The sequence below is a fragment of the Amphiura filiformis genome, chromosome 18 (genome assembly GCF_039555335.1).
Source record: "Amphiura filiformis chromosome 18, Afil_fr2py, whole genome shotgun sequence".
Classification (NCBI taxonomy): domain Eukaryota; kingdom Metazoa; phylum Echinodermata; class Ophiuroidea; order Amphilepidida; family Amphiuridae; genus Amphiura; species Amphiura filiformis.
In genome coordinates, this window is record NC_092645.1 from 16,769,231 (window position 1) to 16,791,884 (window position 22,654).

The 22,654-nt window shown below is 38.4% G+C and overlaps 2 protein-coding genes across 2 annotated transcripts in view; one reads left to right on the forward strand and one right to left on the reverse strand.

The window, feature by feature from the left end:
* The window catches only part of LOC140138996 (zinc finger C3H1 domain-containing protein-like), a 48,835-nt gene extending 27,548 nt beyond the window's left edge, over nucleotides 1-21,287 (reverse strand). The window contains 12 exon segments of the mRNA XM_072160777.1: nucleotides 96-290; nucleotides 1,695-1,869; nucleotides 2,435-2,667; nucleotides 3,907-4,140; nucleotides 4,472-4,618; nucleotides 10,397-10,561; nucleotides 15,647-15,892; nucleotides 17,711-17,793; nucleotides 18,007-18,190; nucleotides 19,524-19,708; nucleotides 20,151-20,324; nucleotides 21,170-21,287. Coding sequence (XP_072016878.1) covers nucleotides 96-290; nucleotides 1,695-1,869; nucleotides 2,435-2,667; nucleotides 3,907-4,140; nucleotides 4,472-4,618; nucleotides 10,397-10,561; nucleotides 15,647-15,892; nucleotides 17,711-17,793; nucleotides 18,007-18,190; nucleotides 19,524-19,708; nucleotides 20,151-20,271 — 1,968 coding nt within the window. The 5' untranslated portion in view covers nucleotides 20,272-20,324; nucleotides 21,170-21,287.
* Nucleotides 6,312-9,252, forward strand: LOC140139938 (uncharacterized). Its single transcript, XM_072161720.1, has one exon. The coding sequence runs from the start codon at nucleotides 6,433-6,435 to the stop codon at nucleotides 7,852-7,854; it is 1,422 nt and encodes a 473-aa protein (XP_072017821.1). The 5' UTR covers nucleotides 6,312-6,432; the 3' UTR covers nucleotides 7,855-9,252.
* Nucleotides 21,288-22,654: the final 1,367 nt, after the last annotated feature.

A 22,654-nucleotide genomic window follows, 5' to 3' on the forward strand; every position in this document is an offset into this window, starting at 1 on the left:
CAAAATTAGCTGAAAATTTCAAAGATTTTTTTCAAACTAAGTAGCTCTTTTCCTGTTAATGAACTTTACTGATTCCTTTATGATGTAACACTTACCAAGCTGGCACTTGTGCTTGGTTCAAGAGGTCGTTTAGCACCAATCATAGACTTTGTACCATTCACATTGGTCTGAGAGCTGCCAACTGATTGGTTGATGTCATTTATGAAATCTCCTTTGATTGCGGCTAGTTTCAGATGCAGTTGTTTTTCCTCCTTGACGTGTTTTTCCAGGCGATTTCTCACCTGTTGTTTCTATAACACACACACATAAAAGAAGAATTTTAAAACTAAACATAATATAGGCTATTCCTGTTGAAATCCATATGGAAGACATGACCTTAATCTCCCACACAGGGAGTGTGAATTACAATTGGATCACCTGAATGGGTGAGTCTATTTGAAATTCACACCATCATGTGAAAAAGATTAAGGACATCTTCCGTAGGGGATATATGGGTTTCAACAGGAATAGCCCAATACAGCCTTGTTCATCACATAGTGACGTATCGTGATTTTTGGTCATTTTTACAATTTTTGTTACATAGGTTTTAAATATCGTTCTCTTCATCTTACGCCAAGTCCCAAAGCTGAAAATTAAGTAATTAACCTGTAATTAACTAGTAATTAAATAATTTAATTGGCATATAGTATTCTATAGTAAAAAGAATGGTACACAATGTAGAAAAAGGCGCATCACATGTGATACACTTTTGACGAAAAAGCGCATCACATAGTGGCGTATCTAGATCATGTGATGACGATACGCCCCTATGTGATGCACCTTTTCATAAAAAGCATATCACAGAGTGGCGTATAGTAGATACGCCACTGGCTCTATTTGAAATTCACATTCCCTGCGGGGTAAATTAAGATCATGTATTCCATAGAGTGTATGGATTTCAACTGGAATAAAGGGCACCTCAGATAAGAGGTTGTCATGCATAGGCGGTAATTGGGCGTGCAAAAAAAGAAGCACAGGGTCATTTGTAGTCAATGAAACCCATAAAAATTCCAGGTTTGGATGGAGCCAATCAGAAACTATGTACTTAGAGCTAGTTGCCAGATGGTTTGTTTAGTAACAAAGGAACACAAACCAACTGGGACCGAGACTAGAGTATAGGTGAAAATAGACACCTTCCCACCCCTCTCATTAACACACATTCCATTGTTTAGTAACAAAGGAGCACAAACCAACTGGGACCGAGACTAGAGTATAGGTGAAAATAGACACCTTCCCACCCCTCTCATTAACACACATTCCATTGTTTAGTAACAAAGGAACACAAACCAACTGGGACCGAGACTAGAGTATAGGTGAAAATAGACACCTACCCACCCCTCTCATTATCACACATTCCATTGTTAAGTAACAAAGGAGCACAAACCAACTGGGACCGAGACTAGAGTATAGGTGAAAATAGACACCTACCCACCCCTCTCATTCCAGTGTGAATTTTAAATGGAATGAGCACATTAGGCGACTCCGTTTGAATTTCACACACCCTCTGAGAAAGATTTAACCTGAATCTACCACAGAGGGAGTCGTGAGTTTCAAATGGAACTGCTTATGCGTTAATTCCATTTGAAATTCATACTCCAAAATCTTCCACAGGTGGAGTGTGGATTTTAAATGAAATAGCCCAATTATTGCATTACCTGTTCCTCAAATTTCTGCGCTTGTTCCTGATGCACATTGACCATCTTCTGCGCTGCTAACAATTCCGCTTTCAGCTTCTTCACACGAGCCTGCATCAGCTCACCAATCTTACTCTTCCGATTTACCTGAATATCGAGGCTACGGAGAAGTTTATGCCCTTTCTCGATTGCTTGCCTAGTATGAGAAATGAAAATATACAGAAAGGATATTTTGTAAAATTGTACTCTATCTACTTGTATATCAAGGCTACGTGGAAGTTTACGCCCTTTCTCGATTGCTTGCTTGCTTGTATATCCAAGCTATGAAGAAGTTCATGTCCTTTCTCGATTGCTTCTGATTAAAGATGCTATTTCTGCAACTAAAAAGTTTTGTTCACTAAGAGTGACATTGCAACAAAGAATTGCGCACAAGTTGTTTTATCAATTTTTCATTCAAATAAGAGTTTTATAAAGTTGCTGAGACTACCTTATGTCCTTATTTATTTCAAGCACTAAATTATTATTCCATTCAGAATCTAAAAACATCACCCAGGTGTGAAGACTCAAAATATAAGTGTACTGTGGGCCAGTGTTCAGAAATTGCAATTTATTTCATTAGCAAATATCCTTTCATTTTGCTGTAGAATCCAATGGGCACTGAGTGGTATTACAGTTATTGATCCCAACACAAAAATCATGCTGGGATCAAAGAAAGAATTGGAGATGTCCCACAATGCAGTATGTTTACACCCCATTCTTACCTATGTTTCAACATCTTCTCTGTGCTGGTTTTAATCTCCTTCTTTCGTGCTTGCTCCTTCGCCAATGCTGCTTGATTTTGTTGGCCTTCCTTACTTGCTCCTGGATCGGTGCTTAGAGGGCGCTCTTTCTCGGCAGTCTTTGCTGGCTGCTTTGTACCAGCCGATGATAGTTGTTTATTTTCGCTTCTATTAGGAGAGGATGCAGCAGACCTGCTGCCAGATTTGACAGTCACCTGTTGTAAGCAGAAGCCCAAAATTAGGATTGCATGAGTAATTAGGATTGCATGAGTAAGATAAAAGATTTGCCAGATAAAAACATTAAACATACAGTAAAAGCACATACAATGATTGCACAATATCAAAAGCATTTAACATTTTCATGGAAAAGAAATTACCAGCAATTAAACATGACTTATTAAAAGGCAAGACTCCAGTCCATGATGAGGAATCCATAAAGACTCCTTCGGTGTGCAAAAACAGGAGAACAAGACACACATGTAGAGCCTCTGGTAGGGATAGCCTAGAGTAACAAAAGTCACTTTCTAAATGGCTAAACCTAAAAGCTCTGCAAAAACAACACAGCAAAACAGAGATCACACAGAAGGAGACAGGATTTCTCCCCATGAACTGGAGTCAGGTAAATAAATAAATAAAAACATATTACATACTATAGTCATAGTTGTGACCATTAGCGCTGCAGTTGAGTATCTAATGTCCTCTTATGAAAAAGGCGACTAAAAACCCCTATTCTACGGGTGGGCGGACCTTTGAAGTAGGGCCATTCGTTCGCGTGTCAAGTAAGGTCGGCCAATATTGTTTGCAAATGACCCTCAAAGACATGCATAAAAATTCACCAAAATCTGTATAGTCTGGCAGAGCTATCTAAACAGACATAAATTTTGCCTTGTCAATGGAGGCAAGAATCATGTTGTGTCACTCCCAGCCACAAATCCCCAAGTAACCCCCTAGAGACACTGACCAATTACAGTACCCTTTGGCATATACAAAGCAAAGTTATCACAAAAATGTGCCAGAGATCACCAACGCTGTGAATCTGATCACAAAGAGCGATTAATAATTAGTTAGCAATTAGTGGTTTTTGGTCACTTCTGTTTCGATAAAGTGGATGAACTATAAAAATATTTGCATATTTTTTTCCACTCGCTCTGCTCACATTTCTTTTTCAATCAAAATCAATCAATTTTTGCCAAAAATACACAGATTTTACATGCATACAGGAAAAAAATCCCAGCATAAAAAATCTGGATTGATTGGGCCCGTTCTTTTGTCACCTGAGGGGAATATGTGGTCCATGAGGGCAAAAGGTAGCAAATTTGAAATTGAGATAAAGGTAAACATATGTAGTAAAAAACAATAAAATACACATCACAAAACTTCAAAAAAAAAATGCCTCCTTTGGCCCCCATGGAGTAGATTGTGTCACATATTATCACAAAACAGCCGATCCTTACCTGAATACTCTTTGGTATAGGTTTTGCCTGCACAGCAGGGTCTGGTGAGGCCGTACCGCTACCAGGCTGAGACGAGGATTGCTTCTGCTGCTCTCGTCTCACAATCTCTTGTTTAAGTCTCTGATACTCGGCACGATGGGAGTCTGGTAGCTTGGTCATTGCTTCTGGGGTAGTGGGGTCTTTCTTTGACCCCTTGGATTGGCTGCTGCTGCTAGAATTGGTTGAAGATTTGGCCTGTTGGAGAGAAATAAAGTTGAAGAAGGTGTATTGTGATCACTGCATGCTGATGAATCCCAAAATGCTTTAAACTTCTGTGCAGTGCAAAGCCATTTTTGTTTTGTTTTTTTGCCATCCTCACTGCTCGCACTTCTCATGGGGTTGACATTGAACATACATTGTATGCATAATTTTTGCTGTGAAATCTTTGAAACAATTTGTCACTTTTGATGTACCTGTGAATTGTTAAACATTACATGCTCATTGTTGTTGCACAGTAGAAACTTTAAATTTAACTATGCCAGATGTTTACAAGGTCACTTCTTGCTTGGTTAAATGTGTAACTTACTTTATCTGCCGTCTTCCTAGCCTCTTTCAAGAACATATCCAGCCCACTTAGTCCAATTGAACTAGTCTGTCTCTGTGCAGTCTTCTCATCTTCACTATCATCACTGTCATCCCCTGGTCTGATTATCACTGGTTTATGAACAGGAATCTATATGGGAATATAAAGATTGTATTTGTAAGGGCATGGGTATTACAGCTAACATCTATAGACAACTGAGTACCATCATATTTGTCTGTCTTTCAGTCTGTCTATGAGCAGTCTGCTCATCTTCGCTATTATCACTGTCATCTCCAGGCCTGATTATCACTGGTTTATGAACAGGAATCTATATGGGAATATAAAGATTGTATTGTGAAGGCATCGGTTTTTATTGTTAACATCTCTGGACATTATGAAGTATGTGTCACTTTTTACAAAGGATTTGATTGTTGAGAAAATTAGACAAATTGAGGCACAAACGGAAGAACATTAGTCTCCAAGAACTCTCCACTGAGTGAGCATTGTTCATGTTCAATAAACCTGTGCAGTGCGAATTGAATTCAATAGAAAACTGCAAAATTTATCCTGCAACCATTTTTACATCCGAGATTATCAAAATCATTATATATGCAAATTATAGCTAAAAGATGTGACTTTCATTTATATATAAACACTGTATGATTGCTGAAACACATTTTAAAATATTCACCATATTCATCAGAACCCGCTTTTTTATGTGACACCCTGTATAGGAACTTGCCATTCTGTCCAAACCTGCTGATAAATGTACATTGTACATGTATGCACATGTACATTGTACATGTATGCCAATATGAGGGAAATGCCCTTCCATTATGGGCAGGAAACACTTGGTACATTACCAGTTATAATGGCATGATTAACTCACAAGTCTTGGTTCTTCAAGTTAAAGTTCAAACAACTTCCATGAATAATGCTATACTCTGTTCGACACTAAATATGTCCCAAACTTACCCTCACTTAAATCCACAAAAATGAATTAGGGGTTCATTGATATATTTTCACGATTAAACGGTTGTTTATGCCCCCTTGCGCCCGGAGGGCATAAACAACCATTTAGTCATGAAAATATATCAATGAACCCCATTCATACATACCATAACATGTTATGATTCTTATTTCATCAAAATAATAACAAAAAATAACAAGTAACATCATTAAAAACATGAATTTCCTTCATTTGCCCTACCTCGCGGTTGCACAAACGTTGTTTATGCCCGGCTCTTGACCAATCACGCAAGCTGTTATATAGCGAGTATGTATAAATGCATAATAATAATTTAGTTACCCCATGGACACCACTGCATTTCTTACAGTACCCCTGGTTGGTTAATTACATAATATAATCATCTCCGTATAACCAATCAGTATTTTAGAGAAATTTTAAGCTTAACCCCTCTTCTTCAACCCTACTGACTATTCTTACCATATCTCTTGATTGGCTCAATACATAATATAGCGGTAGCCCTCTTTATAATCAATCAAAATAGTTCTAAGAGGCTGATAATTAAAAACTATAAATTCTGGTCATAAGAGGATCCACTGTTGGAAGAAGCAAACTTTTTCAGTTTTCAATCAACAAACTGATGAATAGGACCTACCAATGATTTTGATACAGCAGGGCCTGTATTTGATGCATCCATCTGCATCTACACTATTTTGTGTCAACCAACAATGTTATGAGTCTCTGGTTTATTACCTACTGAACACAGTATAGCTAACCTATTGTATGTCAATGCGCAATTGTAACTTCCGCATCATGCGACACACACATCTCGTGACTTGTATGACTACCATTTCATCATAAAAGCAAGCAAAACCTACCAGCAGTTCACACACAAAAGCTACAATTCAGGTAATGGTACTGGTCAGCCACTTGCAATTGAGTGCTTCAAGGAATAATCTATGGTTTAAATTCATGTATTAAAGCCTAACACTTTTACATGAACAACATGGCATCCATACATATAGTTACAATAACATGCATCATGATGTTGGCACCTTGTTTGTACTCGCTTCCACTGAAACACTCGGCAAAAATTGAGAAACGTGGGACTACGGATGACTGCTACGGTACCAACTGTTATTATGACCCAGACTACGAGCAAAAAACCGAGGTAACGTTCCCTGAAAATTTAACTGACGCTATAATGTCAGCTCTTCCAAGAATTGCAAGTTCCCAAACAAAGATAGTTGACTTGCTGAATCGAACACTGGCATCATCGCAGCATCAAAATGAGCAACTTACGGATGGTATGTCTGCTCTGTTGAACATTGAAGCATCACAGATGCACACAGTTGTCCTGCTGAATCAAACACTAACATCATCTGAGCATAACCAAGAGTTGATCAATTGTAAGTTGAATAACAAAGCCTTGAAAGAGGAATCAGTGACATTGATGGAAAAAAATGAAAAATACCTTGAAAACTTGACCACTACTGTCAGTACAGCTCTGCAAAGTCATGATGAACAACTTAAAAATCTAACTTCAACAATATCTGATCTTCTTGGTAATGTAGTTGACTTATTACAAAACCAATTGAATGTTCTCAAGACTGGATTTGATCCATTGTCCATGGACAGACACAATCTTGTTACCAAACAACCTTCCAGCGATGCTCCCCAGACACCTACACTGCAGCCATCCATCTCTCAACCAGCCAAGGGACTTACAACAACAGAGATAACATCTGCAAAAGATTGTCAAGATCTTGCAGCAAGAGGACACCATGAGAGTGGTGCTTATACAATCTCTCCACCAGATGGCTTGGGATCCATGGAGGTCTTCTGTGACATGGAAACCGATGGTGGGGGATGGATTGTCTTCCAAAGACGTTTTAATGGATCCCTTGATTTCTTTAGAAGCTGGAATGAGTACAACAGTGGATTCGGCAATCCAAATAGCGAATACTGGTTGGGGCTACAGAACGTTCGCAGACTAGTGTCACAAGAGGGTACCTCATGGATTTTACGCATCGACCTGGAAGCTTTTGACTCAGATATCGCTTACGCTGTGTATGATTCATTTATGATAAGCAATGCTGAATCAAATTACACGTTGTCGGTTGGTTCATATAGCGGAAACGCAGGTGACTCACTTCAGCACAGCCAAAGAAGTTGGATTCACAATGGCATGCAGTTTAGCACACATGACAGAGACAATGACCTCCACTCAACAGTTAGTAGCAACTGTGCATCAGATTATAAAGGTGGCTGGTGGTATAATGGCTGTCATGCTGCCAATTTAAATGGATGGTATTTAGGTGCATCAGGAACTAATGATTGGAAAGGTATGATATGGCATACTTGGAAAGGGAAGCAATCTCTTAAAAGATCAGAGATGAAAATTAGGAGGCTTGAGTGAAATGCTTCCATATTCCTCGAATTGTGTACAGAGATTTTAATACAATCTGAACGTAAATATTTGGGCCAGGTACCAAAATATGGTATCACATACTGTACAATGTTCAGAGAATTTTCAGGGGTTTAATTTTCACTTTTCATTACTTAGTCAGGTAACCGCAAATTAAAAACCCAGCAAACATGTTTAATTGTAAGCTTCAATATCTAAGTTTCAAACCGTGAAACAAAGAAACCATCTGTTTAGAACAGTTAAAATGGTAAAATATTAATATATGTGACGTGGTCTGGTCCATGGGGGCCAAAGGAGGCATTTTTGAAAATTGAGTTACTATGATTATCACATTATACTTATAATAAATCATATACTGAAAACACCAAATGCCTAGCATGCTTGGTTCTAAAGTTATGAAGGTTTTTGAGGTCTATTTCCTTATGTATTTTATTGTTTTTTCCTCCATATTTTTACCTTTATCTCAGTTTCAAATTTGCCGCCTTTGGACCAGATCGTGTCACATATTGAATATAAATATTAGGGATGAAATCAGTGTTTTTGTGGCATCATTAAGAGTAAATTTCTTGTTTGACATTTTTGCATATTTTACATGCAAGCATCATTGACACTGATAGCTGTATGATAAATCCCTACCATTTTTAGATTTCTTAACAGTAATTTTTGTGGGTTAAACTTAGGATTATTTGATGTGTAATTGCTTTAGCTAGAACAAATTTGATATATTTTCAGGGTAATTTTGTCAAAGGGGGATATTTTGATTCCAAATACAATTCCATGTAAGCATTCAGGGGATACCCCGCTATATAAGACCATGCAAGGCCAAAGAAAGTCAAATTGTTGCCAGATAGACTGCTGGGTTTGTGAAGAGTTCCCACACTGGGGAACTTAAAAACAAAATATAACATTATATGGAAAACATAAATACTGGACAATGTGAGTGCCTTGAGTGCCCAACAAAGATAAGGGGCTGAGGGAACAACTCTTGACATCTCAACTGGATTTGTTAAGGGGGTACTACACCCCTGGCCAATTTTTTGCATATTTTTGCATTTTTCTCAAAAATTATAGCGCATTGGTGACAAGTAAGATATGTATATTATAGGGGCAAGGACTACAGCTACTGCACTGAAAATTCAGCAACTCAAGGCAAGTAGTTACTGATTTATTGATCAAATATAGGTTTCCCTCATTTTTGAGTGTAACACCACAACTGTTATCTGTGCTGAAATAAAATTTCCAGTGCAGTAGTTGTAGTCCTTGCCCCAATAATATACATATCTTACTTGTCACCAATGCGCTATAATTTCTGAGAAAAATGCAAAAATAGGCACAAAATTGGCCAGGGGTGTAGTACCCCTTAACAGCAGTATGTTTTTGGGAAGCAACTGTACATATGGGTTTATAAAAATAATAAACAAATCTTAAGAGATCGACAAAAAAGTATGTTTTACCTTGTAGTTAATTTGAGGCAAGTTAAGATTATTGTATTGCTGGAGAATGTTCAACATGCATTTTAGAAACCTTAACTGAAATTTTAACCAAAACTTAACACACACACAACCCCCCCCTTGTGTATTTGCCGCCAACCGCGGACATGATGTATTGCTATCTAACCGTGGATGTGTGTAATGACGTCTTTCATCACCTAATTGTGGACTAAAATGGCGAAAGTTTTTTGTGTATGATACGAAACGGAATTTTAGCCATCAACTGCCGACTGAAGTTTTTATACATATGGTCCGCGGTTTAGAGCAAGTATCGCTCAAATGCATTTAGCATGCCGGAGCGATCTTACCTTTCCGATGTTGATGAAGATACTTCTTGCCATTTTGACTGCACATGTGTCCCGTATACGAACAGAGACACAAATTGTAGCTAAGTTTTTGGATCGTTTTTGTCACTTTTTCGTCCAGAAAATGTCATCAAAACTATGCCTAGCCGTACAATATCAGTTTGGTTTTACCTCAGGTGAAAACAACACCTATATAATCTTGTCTTGGTTGTAGCGTTACTCAGTGATTTGCGGCAGCAAAAGATACACGTCTGTGTTGGTCGTAGACCAAGTTGGATAAGGGATGATTATGGGGTGTGACGTCACCAAATGGGTGAGTCCACTCAGGGGATCAGGGGTGTTTTTGTTATTTATTCATTTATATTGGACAAAATCACAATTGTTTTTTTCCACATCTCAGGATTGATGCAAGAAGTATCTGAATCAACATCGGAAATGGTAAATCGTCCAGTGTACAGAGTCTAGTCCAAAAGAGCAATCTTACCTTTCCGATGTTGATTAAGATACATCTTGCAAAGAAGTATCTTAATCAACATCGGAAACGGTAAGTCGTCTGGTGTACGGAGTCTCCGCAGTTTAGATTGAAAAATCTTGGCGTGTCCTCGTTTGCAGGCAAACACAGACGCACCCCTAAAAACATACACCCGGCAGAATTTGGACTGGTGACTGTCTACATGCACATTCGTTCAAGCGACACAAAAAAATGAAATTTTGTACAGTGCAACATCTCATTCTTACCTTGGGTTTTGGAGGTGGTTTTGATTTAGCTATCGATGCTGCCTGTCTCAGCTGTTTGAGGGCGCTTGTGATAACCGGTGATGCGGTACCTGATGAAACCTCTGGCGATTCCTGTCTTTTATTCGAGACAGGTCTTGTCATGCCATCTGACTGCAGAGATGATTCCTGAAAAGTAACAGAATGATGCAATCACAATTAACTTTAGGCTTGCTAGCAGGGTATTAGCTAGCCACCTGTCCACCAGTCATTATGGACAGACAGTTTGCTCCTTGGACAGGCAAAATTAATGTCTTTGAGTTTGACAGGTGTTAAATTATAAAGATAACGCTTGAATAAGTTCTGCGAACTCAAAACAAGACCAGTGTAATAAATCAAGGCTATAGCAATAGCTATTTGTACCGATTGAACCCAAACAAAAGCGTAGATGTCTGGTTTATGGTTTCAGGGTCAGATTTTGGACAGGCAGTTTTGATAACAAGAGCGGCTATGCTGCCGAAGTCTTACCTGAATTTATTATTCGCAATTTAATTAATATTGAGCATAATTGCAATTCAAGAAGTGTTCAGCAGTTTTTTGATGAACATTGGAATGGCTATTCGCCGTCTAAGTAATGATGTAACAGGATTAATTACCATAGCAATAGATGAATACAATTTTGAATAGATCACCCTATTTTGACTATACCACCCTGCACTACAACGTTCATGCGGTACCGATGCATTGAACCATAGATGTCAAAGAAAGGCTGATCACTCGCACCTGTAAGATAAGTATCTTCGAAAAGAGCGGTATTGTATTCAATCTATGTTTGCTGACATACACAGGTGATTAGTGCAATCTGTTTGTAGTACAGGGCGGTCTATTCAAAAATTGTATTCATCTATTGCTATGGTAGTTAATCCGATTATTACATAACTTTGACAGCGAATAAAAGTGTTGAATTTGTTTGGAAATCCTCTTCATGGAAAGTGTGGTTTCAAGTAAACTGAGCTCAAAAAGAAACTTATAATTTTGTACAACTTGTGAATCACAAGGTCATATCTTAAAATACTGTCAATCAAAATGAACCAAAATTGCACACAGGATTAAACCTTAATACTCTACTCAAAACACATGTCAGTAACCAAGATGTTGTCCAACTGACACAACAGCAAAATGCACTGTCATGGGACAGCTTCCTGGACTTCCTTCACTTTCACAGCCCAACATTTGGCACCCAGGGACAAAAAATCTGTGAGAATCCACACAAGATCTTTGCACAGATGATAAAAAGGTGCTGCTTTCTGCTTTTCATACACTTTTTTCATGAAACAGGGCTGGGCTGTAAATGTGGTCCAGGAAGCTGTCACATGTCAGTGCATTTTGCTGTTGTGTCAGTTGGATAACTGCTTGGTTACTGACATGTGTTAAGAGTAGAGTATTGAAGTAAATCTGTGTGTAATTTTGGTTCAATTTGATGGACAGGATTTCAAGATATGACCTTGTGAAAAATTATAAGTTTCTTTTTGAGCTCAGTTTAGAATAGAAAAATCTAATTGATGGGCAATGGTTGACAAATTGTGCCCAAGTATAAAATGAAAGGAATAGAAATTTAAAACAAGAGCACCAATGGTACTGTGGCTCTGTGCTTTTTGGTGACAGTGAAAGTCGAATGTGCAACAGGTGAAATCATTGTGTGACATATTACATTCAATGGTACATCTAAGCTATCTCATTTGCAGAGCATACAATGATACATCAATCAATTTTGGGAATTTAGCCACATGGATGTAACCCAAAAGAATCCTGAACTTGCTTTTTCTAAGCATAGCGAGCGGAGCTCTTGTCCAGCACGGCCGGAGGGTCCGAGGCCAGCTTAAGGGTCCCCGGTGGGGTCAGAGAGTTCCTGCACCACATGCAGGAAAGGCCATTTCAGAGGGTAAAAAGAACATTTCAAAGCTCCTGGCTTGTTCTACACTTTTAATAAAAAGTGCTTCCTTCTTCCAAAAAACATGCTATAAAGTTTCGAGTTTCCTATACTTTTATGCACAAGAGACACTCTTAAGAATTGTTTTTTGGCTTTATTACATAACCAATATGGCTGATGTTGATATATGTGAAGCAGATCAATAAGGCAATAATTTTAATTGTTAAAATCATTTTCTGTGTTTGGCATCCACTGCCTCCCCCACCCCACCCCCACCAACCGGCACCCCATCATGGGCCTTGACGGTCAGTGTGCTTTTGGTTAAAATTTCAGGACGACAAACATTTTAGCAGATTTAGCACCCCAAAAGAGACCATTTTTGACATAAAAACCTGTTTTAGACTTTAAAAAAAAAAATGCTTCCTTCATCCTAAAAAAGTGGTTTTAAATATTCAGTTTCCCATACTTTTGTACACGAGAGACATTCTTCTAAGTTTTATTTTGGCCTAATAACATGGCCTACATGACTGAAATTGATATGTATAATGCGCAATATAAAAACAATGATTCATCACATTCTTGACCCACCCCCTTCGGGTATGTGGGAGGGGGACCACATGGCGGGGGGGGGTACTAATGCTTATGAAGAACACATTGTTTGATAAGAGTAATTTGTAAAATTCGGTATGTTAAACACGCAGAGTGATGTCACTACAAATTGGGACTAAAATATTGACTGTACCTACCAAGTTTCATGCCCATATAACGGTTTTTACTAATTTGACCTCATATGACCCCTGGATGACCTCAGAAGACCCAGTAATGACCTTCAAACAATTGGCTCTGAATGTTGACTGTACTTTCCAAGTTTCATGTTCATATAAGAGGTTTTACTAATTTGAACTCAAATGACCCCTATGACCTCAGGTGATCTTGAAATGACCCTCCAAAATTGGGCTCTAAATATTGACTGTACCCATCAAATTTCATGCCCATACAACAGTTTTTACTAATTTGACCTCATATGACGACCCCTGGTGATCCCGAAATGACCTTCCAAATGTTGACTGTACCGTACCCATCAAGTTTAATGCCCATCCAACAGTTTTTATCAATTTGACCTCTGGACTTTCCCAAAATTTGGCTATAGCCTAAATGTTGACTGTACCTACCTGCAAGTTTCATGCCCATATGACAGTTTTTACTAATTTGACCTCAGATGACCCCTGGTGACCCCAAAATGACCTTCCAAAAATTTGACTCCAATGTTGACTGTATCCACCAAGTTTCACGCCCATCCAATAGTTTTTACTAATTTGACCCGAGATGACCTCTGGTGACCCCGAAATGACCTTCCCAAAATTTGGCTATAAATGTTGACTGTACCCACTAAGTTTCATGACCATATGACAGTTTTTACTAATTTGACCTCAGATGACCCCTGGTGACCCCGAAATGACCTTCCAAAAATTTTACTCCAAATGTTCACTGTACCCACCAAGTTTCATGCCCATAGGCCTCGACAGTTGTTAGTTTCCGAACTAGCACCCATCGGGTCAAATAATTGATCTTTGTAACTTTTTTCTGATTAGGCCAAGGAATACTAAAAAAAAGTGATTTTCCCACATCCCTGCTGTCATTGATCGCTTGCCATTCCTTTTGATTACTCTCAAAATTTAGCTCATGATTATTGCACAGCCTAGAGTAAAACATGAAACTTTGCAACTTGCAATGATTTTTGAAACCACTAATTTCAGTCACATTTGAATTTAATAATTATTATTATTATGTTCATCATCTAACATTAAAGTCATCATAGTTATTTTGAACTTTTCTATTTAATACTGCCCCCCTTATGACCTTGAATTATTCATTCATAACTGTGACGACCTTTGAGACCATCCAATCAGAACAGATCAGAATCGATCAATACGCCAAAAGGTCATGACCTCCTCCTGCTTGTAAACATAAAACAAACAAGCTGCACCAAAATCATGGCGAGATCGGGACCATCGACGTAACATCGATCAAATAAACCTTGGTCTTGAATTTCTTAAGAAGTCCTGGCCTAAAAACCATGTTGTTTTTCAAGAGAAAACATATCAATCTTTGATATTCTGAAGTATAAAATTGTTGTGCAAAGTGGAACATCATTAATTTAGGCTGTTTTTGCTATGGAAAAATACGGAAGTTATTCAATTTTGCGAAGTGGGGTAAAGTAAAATCTCATTGAAAATATAATTTTTCCTCAAAATAATGTCCACAATATGATTAAATAGACTGTATTTAACTATATTCTAACAAAACTACAATGAGTGTGATGAAATACTGAACATTTTGCATGACTTGATGACTTTCGGTCCGTGTTTTTGCACAAAATGGAGAGGTCATAAAAATATGTGCACTTGCGCAAGGAAAAATAGTCCACTAGGAAATTCATTTACCCGATCCATTAGTTCAGATTTATTCAAGATTTAGACATGTTCTTGAACATTTTTGGACATTCCTCAACTATTTCTTTAATTAAATTGTAAAGAAATAGTTAAGAAAAGTTATGAAATAGTAAATAACTTCTGAATCTGAACTGAATCTTACGAAATTACCCTCCGTTGGTTTCTGTCACATTCACGCAACTCAAATTATACAGACCAAAATAATCTCGAGCACACACGGGTACCACAAAACAACTCGTTCATCGTGGCTTTTTTACCAAAAATCATATTTTATCGACAGTATTTGAAATCCACCTGAGTGCAATCGATTAAAAATAAATAAGCAAAATTTAGAAACAAATTTCAAGACCAAATATCAAACAGACAAACATCCTTAGCATAAAAACCAATGCCCGAATTGGCTCTCTAATTGTTCCGATCACATAGCCTCTTTTAGCTTCGCTCAGAGCCAAAAACCGGAACTAGATGCGAGTGAGTAGTAATGCATGACTTCTGGACAAATTTACCGAAAAAAATGTAAATATTCCCATAAAATAGTCTTAACAACCCTGTTAGTAGTAAAATAGTCGTATCAACTAAGACCCTATTTTTGGAAATTCCTGAAAAAGGTTTTTTTTTTCAAATTTTTGCATTCTGAAGATGTAAAAAAATGTAGTTTAGAGCTTGTGTTCAACATTTTAGTTGTTTTGTAATGTTACTTGATTCTTTTTGACACCAAAATTGTCTCATTTTTCACATGTTGAGCCTTAATTAATACAAACAGTAGAGTTTGCTAGTAATTAAAAAAAAAAGAAATCCCGACCGACCGACCCAACTGTTAAAATTCATGAGGGCAAGCAAACAATTTTTTTTTTCTTGGCCTTAGTATAGTAACAACCCTATTAGTAGTACCTGACTTTTAGCCACCTTCGATTCCACCTGTCCTTTCTCCTGCCGTTTCTTGGCAGCTTTTTTTGCCTCCATCGATTGCAACAATAGCTGCCTCAAGGCGTTCATCTCTTCTTCATCTTCCTCCTCCTCCTCCTCATCTTTAGCATCCTCTTGGTGATGTTGACTTGGTGGTTCATTGAATTTCACTGGTGACACCCCTGGTGGTGGTGGTTGCAAAGCACTCGAGGTGATGGCGTATGGTAGCATCTGTGCACAAAAGTTGAAAGAATCATCAAAGATCAATTTGATCATAAACACAGCACAAGAAATAATTCCCCCTCTCAACATTTCATCATAACATCGCAAGGTACATATTTTTACCAACTTAAAATAATTATATGACTGTTTCCTTAGTATTGTGTGAAAATGAAAATGAAAGATGTACATGACTTGGTGGCTGAATGATGGAAGACAAAACTGCCCTTTTCAAAAGTCACAAAATCCAATCAAATCAGGCATGAAGACATGGACATTTTTCATTTTTACACAACACTTAGTAAACAGGCATATAACTATTTCTAAGTTCGTGTTATTGGTACTAAATTTTACCTTACAATGTTATGACAAAATGTCGAGAGGCAAGGGGACTTATTTCTTGTGATGTGTTTATTTAAAAACACAAGAGCCAGTTAAAAATTGGCAAAGTGTGAAAAAATAATCAATGAGAAAATGTCCACTTGTACAGTATCTCATTCAATAGCGCCGTAACAAAATAAACCACTGCTATAGACAAATCTGAGTCCACGCATTCCTACAGTTTGTCCACTTCCAAGTACAAAGTAAGGTACGCACATTTTGCGTAAGCATATCGTGCGTCACGTATTACGACGCTCATGCATTTGTGTGCGCCTAGCAGTGTGTTAATTCCTTCTGACAGAAACTGCGTAATTTACTGCGTACTTTACTTCGTACTTCAAAGTAGACAAATTGTACACCTCAATAGCAGCCATTGAAGTGGGCCATCCAACCTGAAATGTGAAATGATGCAGGCTTTGCGGAAGTTTTAAATTGTGTTCCATCACCCGTGTGACAAAAGGATGCTGAAAGTTGCAATACAATGTAAGATTGGATTTGAAGCAGCGCCTTTCCACCCAATTGAGCAGTTACAACACCAGTTTGGTGCGGATGGCCCCAGTAATGGCGGAATGAATTCTGACCATCACTTGGCTTGTTGGATTATGCCGCCAGCATACTTTCCATCAATAACAAGCCTTGATTGTGTCTGTTTGTCTGCAATGCGCCGCTCAGGGGCAAGCGGCAGGGTAGTATGAAACCAGCTTAAGTGTATACTCTACAATTATACAGTGAAAACTTGTCAACACAAAATCTGTTAACACACAAAATTCCTGACAACACCAAATGTTGTCTGAGTCCTAAGCATATACTGGTCTGATAACCCAAAATCCTGTTAAGGTTGGTCTGAACCCTGGAATTATTAAAACTTTCGGGCCTCATAACTGCTAAATTATTAGTCTGAAGAATATAAAAGTATACATTTTTAGAATGGAAATGACTTGATGAATTCATCTGTGAGGTCCAATTTGGGCCAAAATGCTCATTTTTGGAGAAAAAAAAAAGCGGGTTTTTGGCCCAAATTTTTTCGTAGAACGTAACAAAAAAATTTTTGGCCAAAACAATTTTTTTCTTAATTTTAAAAACTAGATAAAAATATTTAGGGACTGTTTTTCATTTTTTGAATTTTGACCAACTTCACCAAAAATATTTGAAATTTGGGCTAAAAATCAGGCTTTTTTATGATTGTTTTGAAAATTTTGCATTTTTTGTCCATTTTTTGTACAAATTTCTCAAAGTTGGTCAAAATTAAAAAAAATAAAAAAACGGTTTAAAAAAAAAGAACAGATCTTACAAAATATGTTTATTTCTTGACTATCGACCCACATTTAGCCCGTCTATTCTCAAAATGAAACCAAAGTGAACCTGTACAAATGTAACGGGAGTGTCATGAGGTGATGTATCATGTTGCAAAGGATTCTGGGAAGGGTGAGTCATCTTCTCTCCTATTACCTGTTCTTCTCCAGTGTCCTTCATCAGTGGTAAAGTTCCCTCAGGGACAACATCTGACATGCCAGGTACAGGCGGTGTAAAACCTGAAATCAACATTAAAAAAAATAATTTTGTTAGTAATGTATCTGGGACAAATACACCATAGATGCAGCATATGAAATAAGCTGTATGCCGCCTCAAAAACAAACAAATCCATATATAACCCCCTATAGAAAACACAACCTTAATCTTCCACACATGGAGTTTGAATTTCAAATGGGAGTATGGATTTCAACTAGAATAGCCAATATACTCACAAGATTCCTCTGTGTCCAGCTCCATCTCCACCGCCTCATAATTGTCATCTTCCGTCTCAACGATGATGGTTTCCGTGACAACAGGAGGAGTAACAGGGATCTCTTGAATGTCGCTATCCGAGTCACTGTCAGCTTTGAGCACAGCTTCTGTGGCTTGTGTAGTTGACACAACTTGCTGGCCATTCTGTTTGAACAACATATAAACAAACATAGATCATAAACAGTTAAAGGAGCCAGTGGTGTAGCCAGATGGCCCTCTCCCCAACCCACAATTGATTCTCTGATTCTCACAAAATTTGCTGCCCTGAGAAACTTTTCTTTATCTTCACTACACCTTTAGGGCTGTCCTCAATTTTCTGGACTGGCTAGTGCATCAAGTTTAACAGATTTAGGGCTCAGTCTTCTATTTCCAGTACCTCTAGTCAACCAAGTTGGACTCATGCAAATCAACAAAATCAGTGCCACAATCAATTCTCTGATTCATGCAAATCAACTTTATCAGAATCAGTGCCACAATTAATTCTCTGATTCTTGCCAATTTTGCTACAAAGCAGCGCTCGAATTAAGGATCTGAAGGGGCACGGCAATTTTTTTAGGGCAAATTCATAATTGCCTTGGATTTTCACTGAAAAGGCAAGCAAAACGGCAGTTTGTAATATTTCAAGAGGGCATCATGGCAACTGTTGAAAATTTGAGACGGGCACTAAGGCATTTCTCAATAGTGAAGAAAACACACACAAACATAGATAGAAGATTTTATAATGAAGGGGCAGGGCTGGGGCACCGACGGCAACTTCATTAGAGGGCACGGCAAGTGACTGCCTTGGGTAAAGGACATATTTTGAGGGCATTGCGGCAGTGGGGATGGGCACCCACGGCAAAATGCCATGGGTGCCGTGGGTTAATTTGAGGGCTGCTACAAAGTTGATACTATGTTTAACGCAAAACTTGGATAAGAAGTCTACATTCTAATTGTTACAATGTATAACCTTTCCTCTAACCCTAATGCCCCAAGGGCTTTTGGGCACTGGATGGGAAAGAAAGAAGGCCTAAAGACAGAAAACAAAGAAAGAAGTTGTTTGCTTTGGTCGGGATTTGAACCCGAGACCCCTCACATGCCAAGCACTAGGATAGTGACCGGTAGCCATGGGTCTTCGCAATAGCCTGGGCAAAAAAAAGCGTGCTTATATATCAATTAGGGTGATAGCATCATCACACCATGTGGGATGCATGCACGCGCAGTGCATATATCATGTAGTATTTTGTAGTGCCTGGGAGTGTTAGGGTTAATACCTGTAGTAGTTTTAGGGCATGGTCTTCTATTTTCTGGACCAGCTCCAAAATCAAGTTCGACTCTCGCAAACCAAGTTTAGTAGAATCCGTTCCTGGTAGAATCAATGCCTCAATCGCTATCAAATTTTTCGCCAGTTCTACCACTAATTTGTTGCTGCATTTGATCAAATGACAAACCACATGCAAGGTATCAGACTATATTGTGACCTTTAGAAAACAATTACCTGTTGTACAGTTTTAGGGCTTGGTTTTCTTTTTCCTGACCCTCTTGTTGTGTGTTCCATAAACAGCTTATAGCGGATATTCTCATCAGTGGCTTTACTCATCTCAACGGTCAAACTGTGCTGCATCTTCCACTTGGCCAGTTTCTGCTTGCGTTCCTCCTGCCGCGCACGGCTACTTTGTGACGCTGAGAAAATAAACACAAAAATAGAGTTCATATGAAAAAAAGAGTGAGCTTGGTGAGAAAGACTCTGTGAAAAATAAACCTGGTTTTTTTAAAAGTGTGAGTGTTTTATCACTGTCCTAATTTTGAGTACAGTACCCTATTCGTGTGCCCCTATCCCCTCCCATACCGGTATTCCTACATATGTATCCCCCCTCCCATACCTGTGTCCCTATCCTCCTCTCATACCTGTGTTCCTTTCTCCCTCTCATACCTGTGTCCCGATCCCCCTCCCATGCCTGTGTCCCGATCCCCCTCTCACACCTGTGTCCCTATCCCCCTCCCATACCTGTATCCCTCCCATACCTGTGTCCCTTTCTCCCTCCCATACCTGTGTCCCTATCTCCCTCCCATACCTGTGTCCCTATCTCCCTCCCATACCTGTGACCCTATTTCCCTCCCATACCTGTGTCCATATCTATCTCTGTTCCCATTAGCAGTTCTTCCTGGTTTTCCTTTTCCTCTCGTGCCGCCACTGCTCTAGTAGCCGATTGCAATGCTAACATACGCAGCTGTAACTCGTCCATGTCGCATCGCTGTTGTCGTTATCGATTGTTAACTCTGTTACTTCTTCAGTAGTCTATAAAGAATGTATGTAGATATTGATGTCTATTTAATATTATGATTACAAATGCACCTAAGTCAATGTACAAGCTACGATTCTGTCATCTTTGGATACAAAAGAGTAATGATTTGGTGATTTTTTACAAAATGTTATGAAGTCAACCACAATGATTTGCAGCACGTCAGGGGACTTTGTACAAAATAGCACCAAAAAAAAACCCTATTTTTTGAGGTTTTCCCCAAACGTCAAAAACCGCCTTTGGAGCCAATATGGTCTTGCGTCTTGAATCCGCCACCCAAAAAAGGTGGCGATATTACATTTTTCCAAAGTCGACTCAAATTAAATGATGATATCTCTGCCAAGAAGTCGAAAAAATATTATTTTACAAAATGTAAAAATGTAAAAAGATATGAATAGCACTATTTGTTTTACCCCTGTATATATAGTGTCACACATCATTGCATTCAGTCACTCACAATGGTTAATTATGTAAGAAAAGAGGCCGTTTTAAAAGTTGCACAGGTCCGAGCCCATAGCAGTCTGGTTTTCTTTAACAAACACATGAATAGGCCAGCCCTCGCCTGCTGTATTGTTTTACTACGGTCTCTTTTTTTACATAATGAACCATTGTGACTGAAAACAGTGAGTGACGCTATAATTTGTTCCACAGGTGTAAAACAAATAAGGCTACTATGTATAATTTTTACAAGTTTGCATTTCGTCAAATATTTTTCGATTTAATTAAAAAAGTATTTAGGGGGGAACAGTATGTTGTGCACCCTGTATAGAACATTAATGTCATGTCTCCCAAAGGGGTTGTAGGCCTATGGATTTCAACTGAAATAACTCATTGCACCTACCTCCTTGCTGGCATGGGCAGCTCCTTGCACTTTCTCTTTCACAATTGTCTGTGATCCTGATTTTGAACGTGACCTCTGACCTCTCCTTCCTGACTCGGTACTGTCAGGACCCGATTTATTTTCTACCAGGGATGACTTAACTTTCCTGATGGCCTCCTGTACTTCCCTGCGCTCCTTTAGTAGCTTTTCGTATTCTTCCATCTCTGAATCTCTTCGTTTCTTTGTTGGTTGGGATGAGGAAGAACTTGGGTGTCGTTGGTCAAGTACTGATTGGTTGATAGTTAGTTCAGGAAAAAATATTACTTTGTTTTGGTTTACTGACTCACTTTACAGCATACTTTAAATGTGTGTTTACAAATATACAATGTACACGTTTGTGAAAAGACAGCACAACTTTTGTAGTGTATGCAATATTATGTAGGCCTACATGTACATCATGTAGACCTGTCCATTCCAGTTGAAATCCATACATCCCTTTATATGGATGACCTGACCTAAATCTTCCACACAGGGATTGTGCATTTCAAATGGGGTTACCTTGAATGGGTGACCCCATTTGAAATCTACACCCCCTGTGAGGTATTAAGGGTGTGTCTTCTATAGGGGGGTGTATGGATTTCAACAGAAATAGCCCACTGTAGGGTTTGAGGCTTTGAGGGTGATACATCTAGATGAGGCTGTCCTCATGTCAGCCTCCATTTGGCGATCTTCTCTTTTAGACCACCTAAGCTATAAATGGTTATTACTAATTTATCACTTTGAACTTTCACATCAAGGGTATGTTTTTATAGATATCTACAAACATATCTTTTATTTCGTCAAACAAGCTTTTATTTATTTTGTACCAAAATTCATGTCTTTATCTATTTTTGACATAAAGAGTTGGATGCAAAACCAGTGATGACGTGAGCTCCAAAACTTTTGCATAACTTTTGATCATAATTTATGCTAGCCTATTAAGCATTTTCAAGCATGTTTGATAGTTTTTACTGAATGTGTGAGTCGCAATTTGCATTTATTCACTTGAGATTTGAGACAAATAATTTTCTCGAAAAACATGATGTTTTTCTGAGAAAATTCCCTGTCACAAATTCTTTTCCACTTTCCACTCATCTTTTCATGTTTCTTGCTTTTCCAATCATTTCTAAATTGTTTTTCAAGACAAAAACTCCCTAGCAAAGAGGCTCCGTTTTTACTTGTTTTCAAAAGGTTGTTTATAACCCGGGGTCACTCCCATTGTGGCCTGTACACCATCCGCGATAATGAAAACGCGTAAAAGGGTAGTTTTTCGTGGTAGGCACGATCGCCAGCGTATCGTGTTTAGGGTGTCAAAAACATGAAAAATTGGAAAAAGGGTAGCAAAATTGCAATTGCTAATACGCGAAATGAAATTTAGGTTATGACATTTGATGCAAGGAATGAAATCCCTATTTAGGGTGTTAAATCAGGCGCTTTAGGGTATCGTTTTAACCAAGGGTTAAATCC

Excerpts from the sequence above, each read along its gene's own strand:
- LOC140139938 (XM_072161720.1), top strand. The coding sequence starts at position 6,433 with ATGAACAACATGGCATCCATACATATAGTTACAATAACATGCATCATG.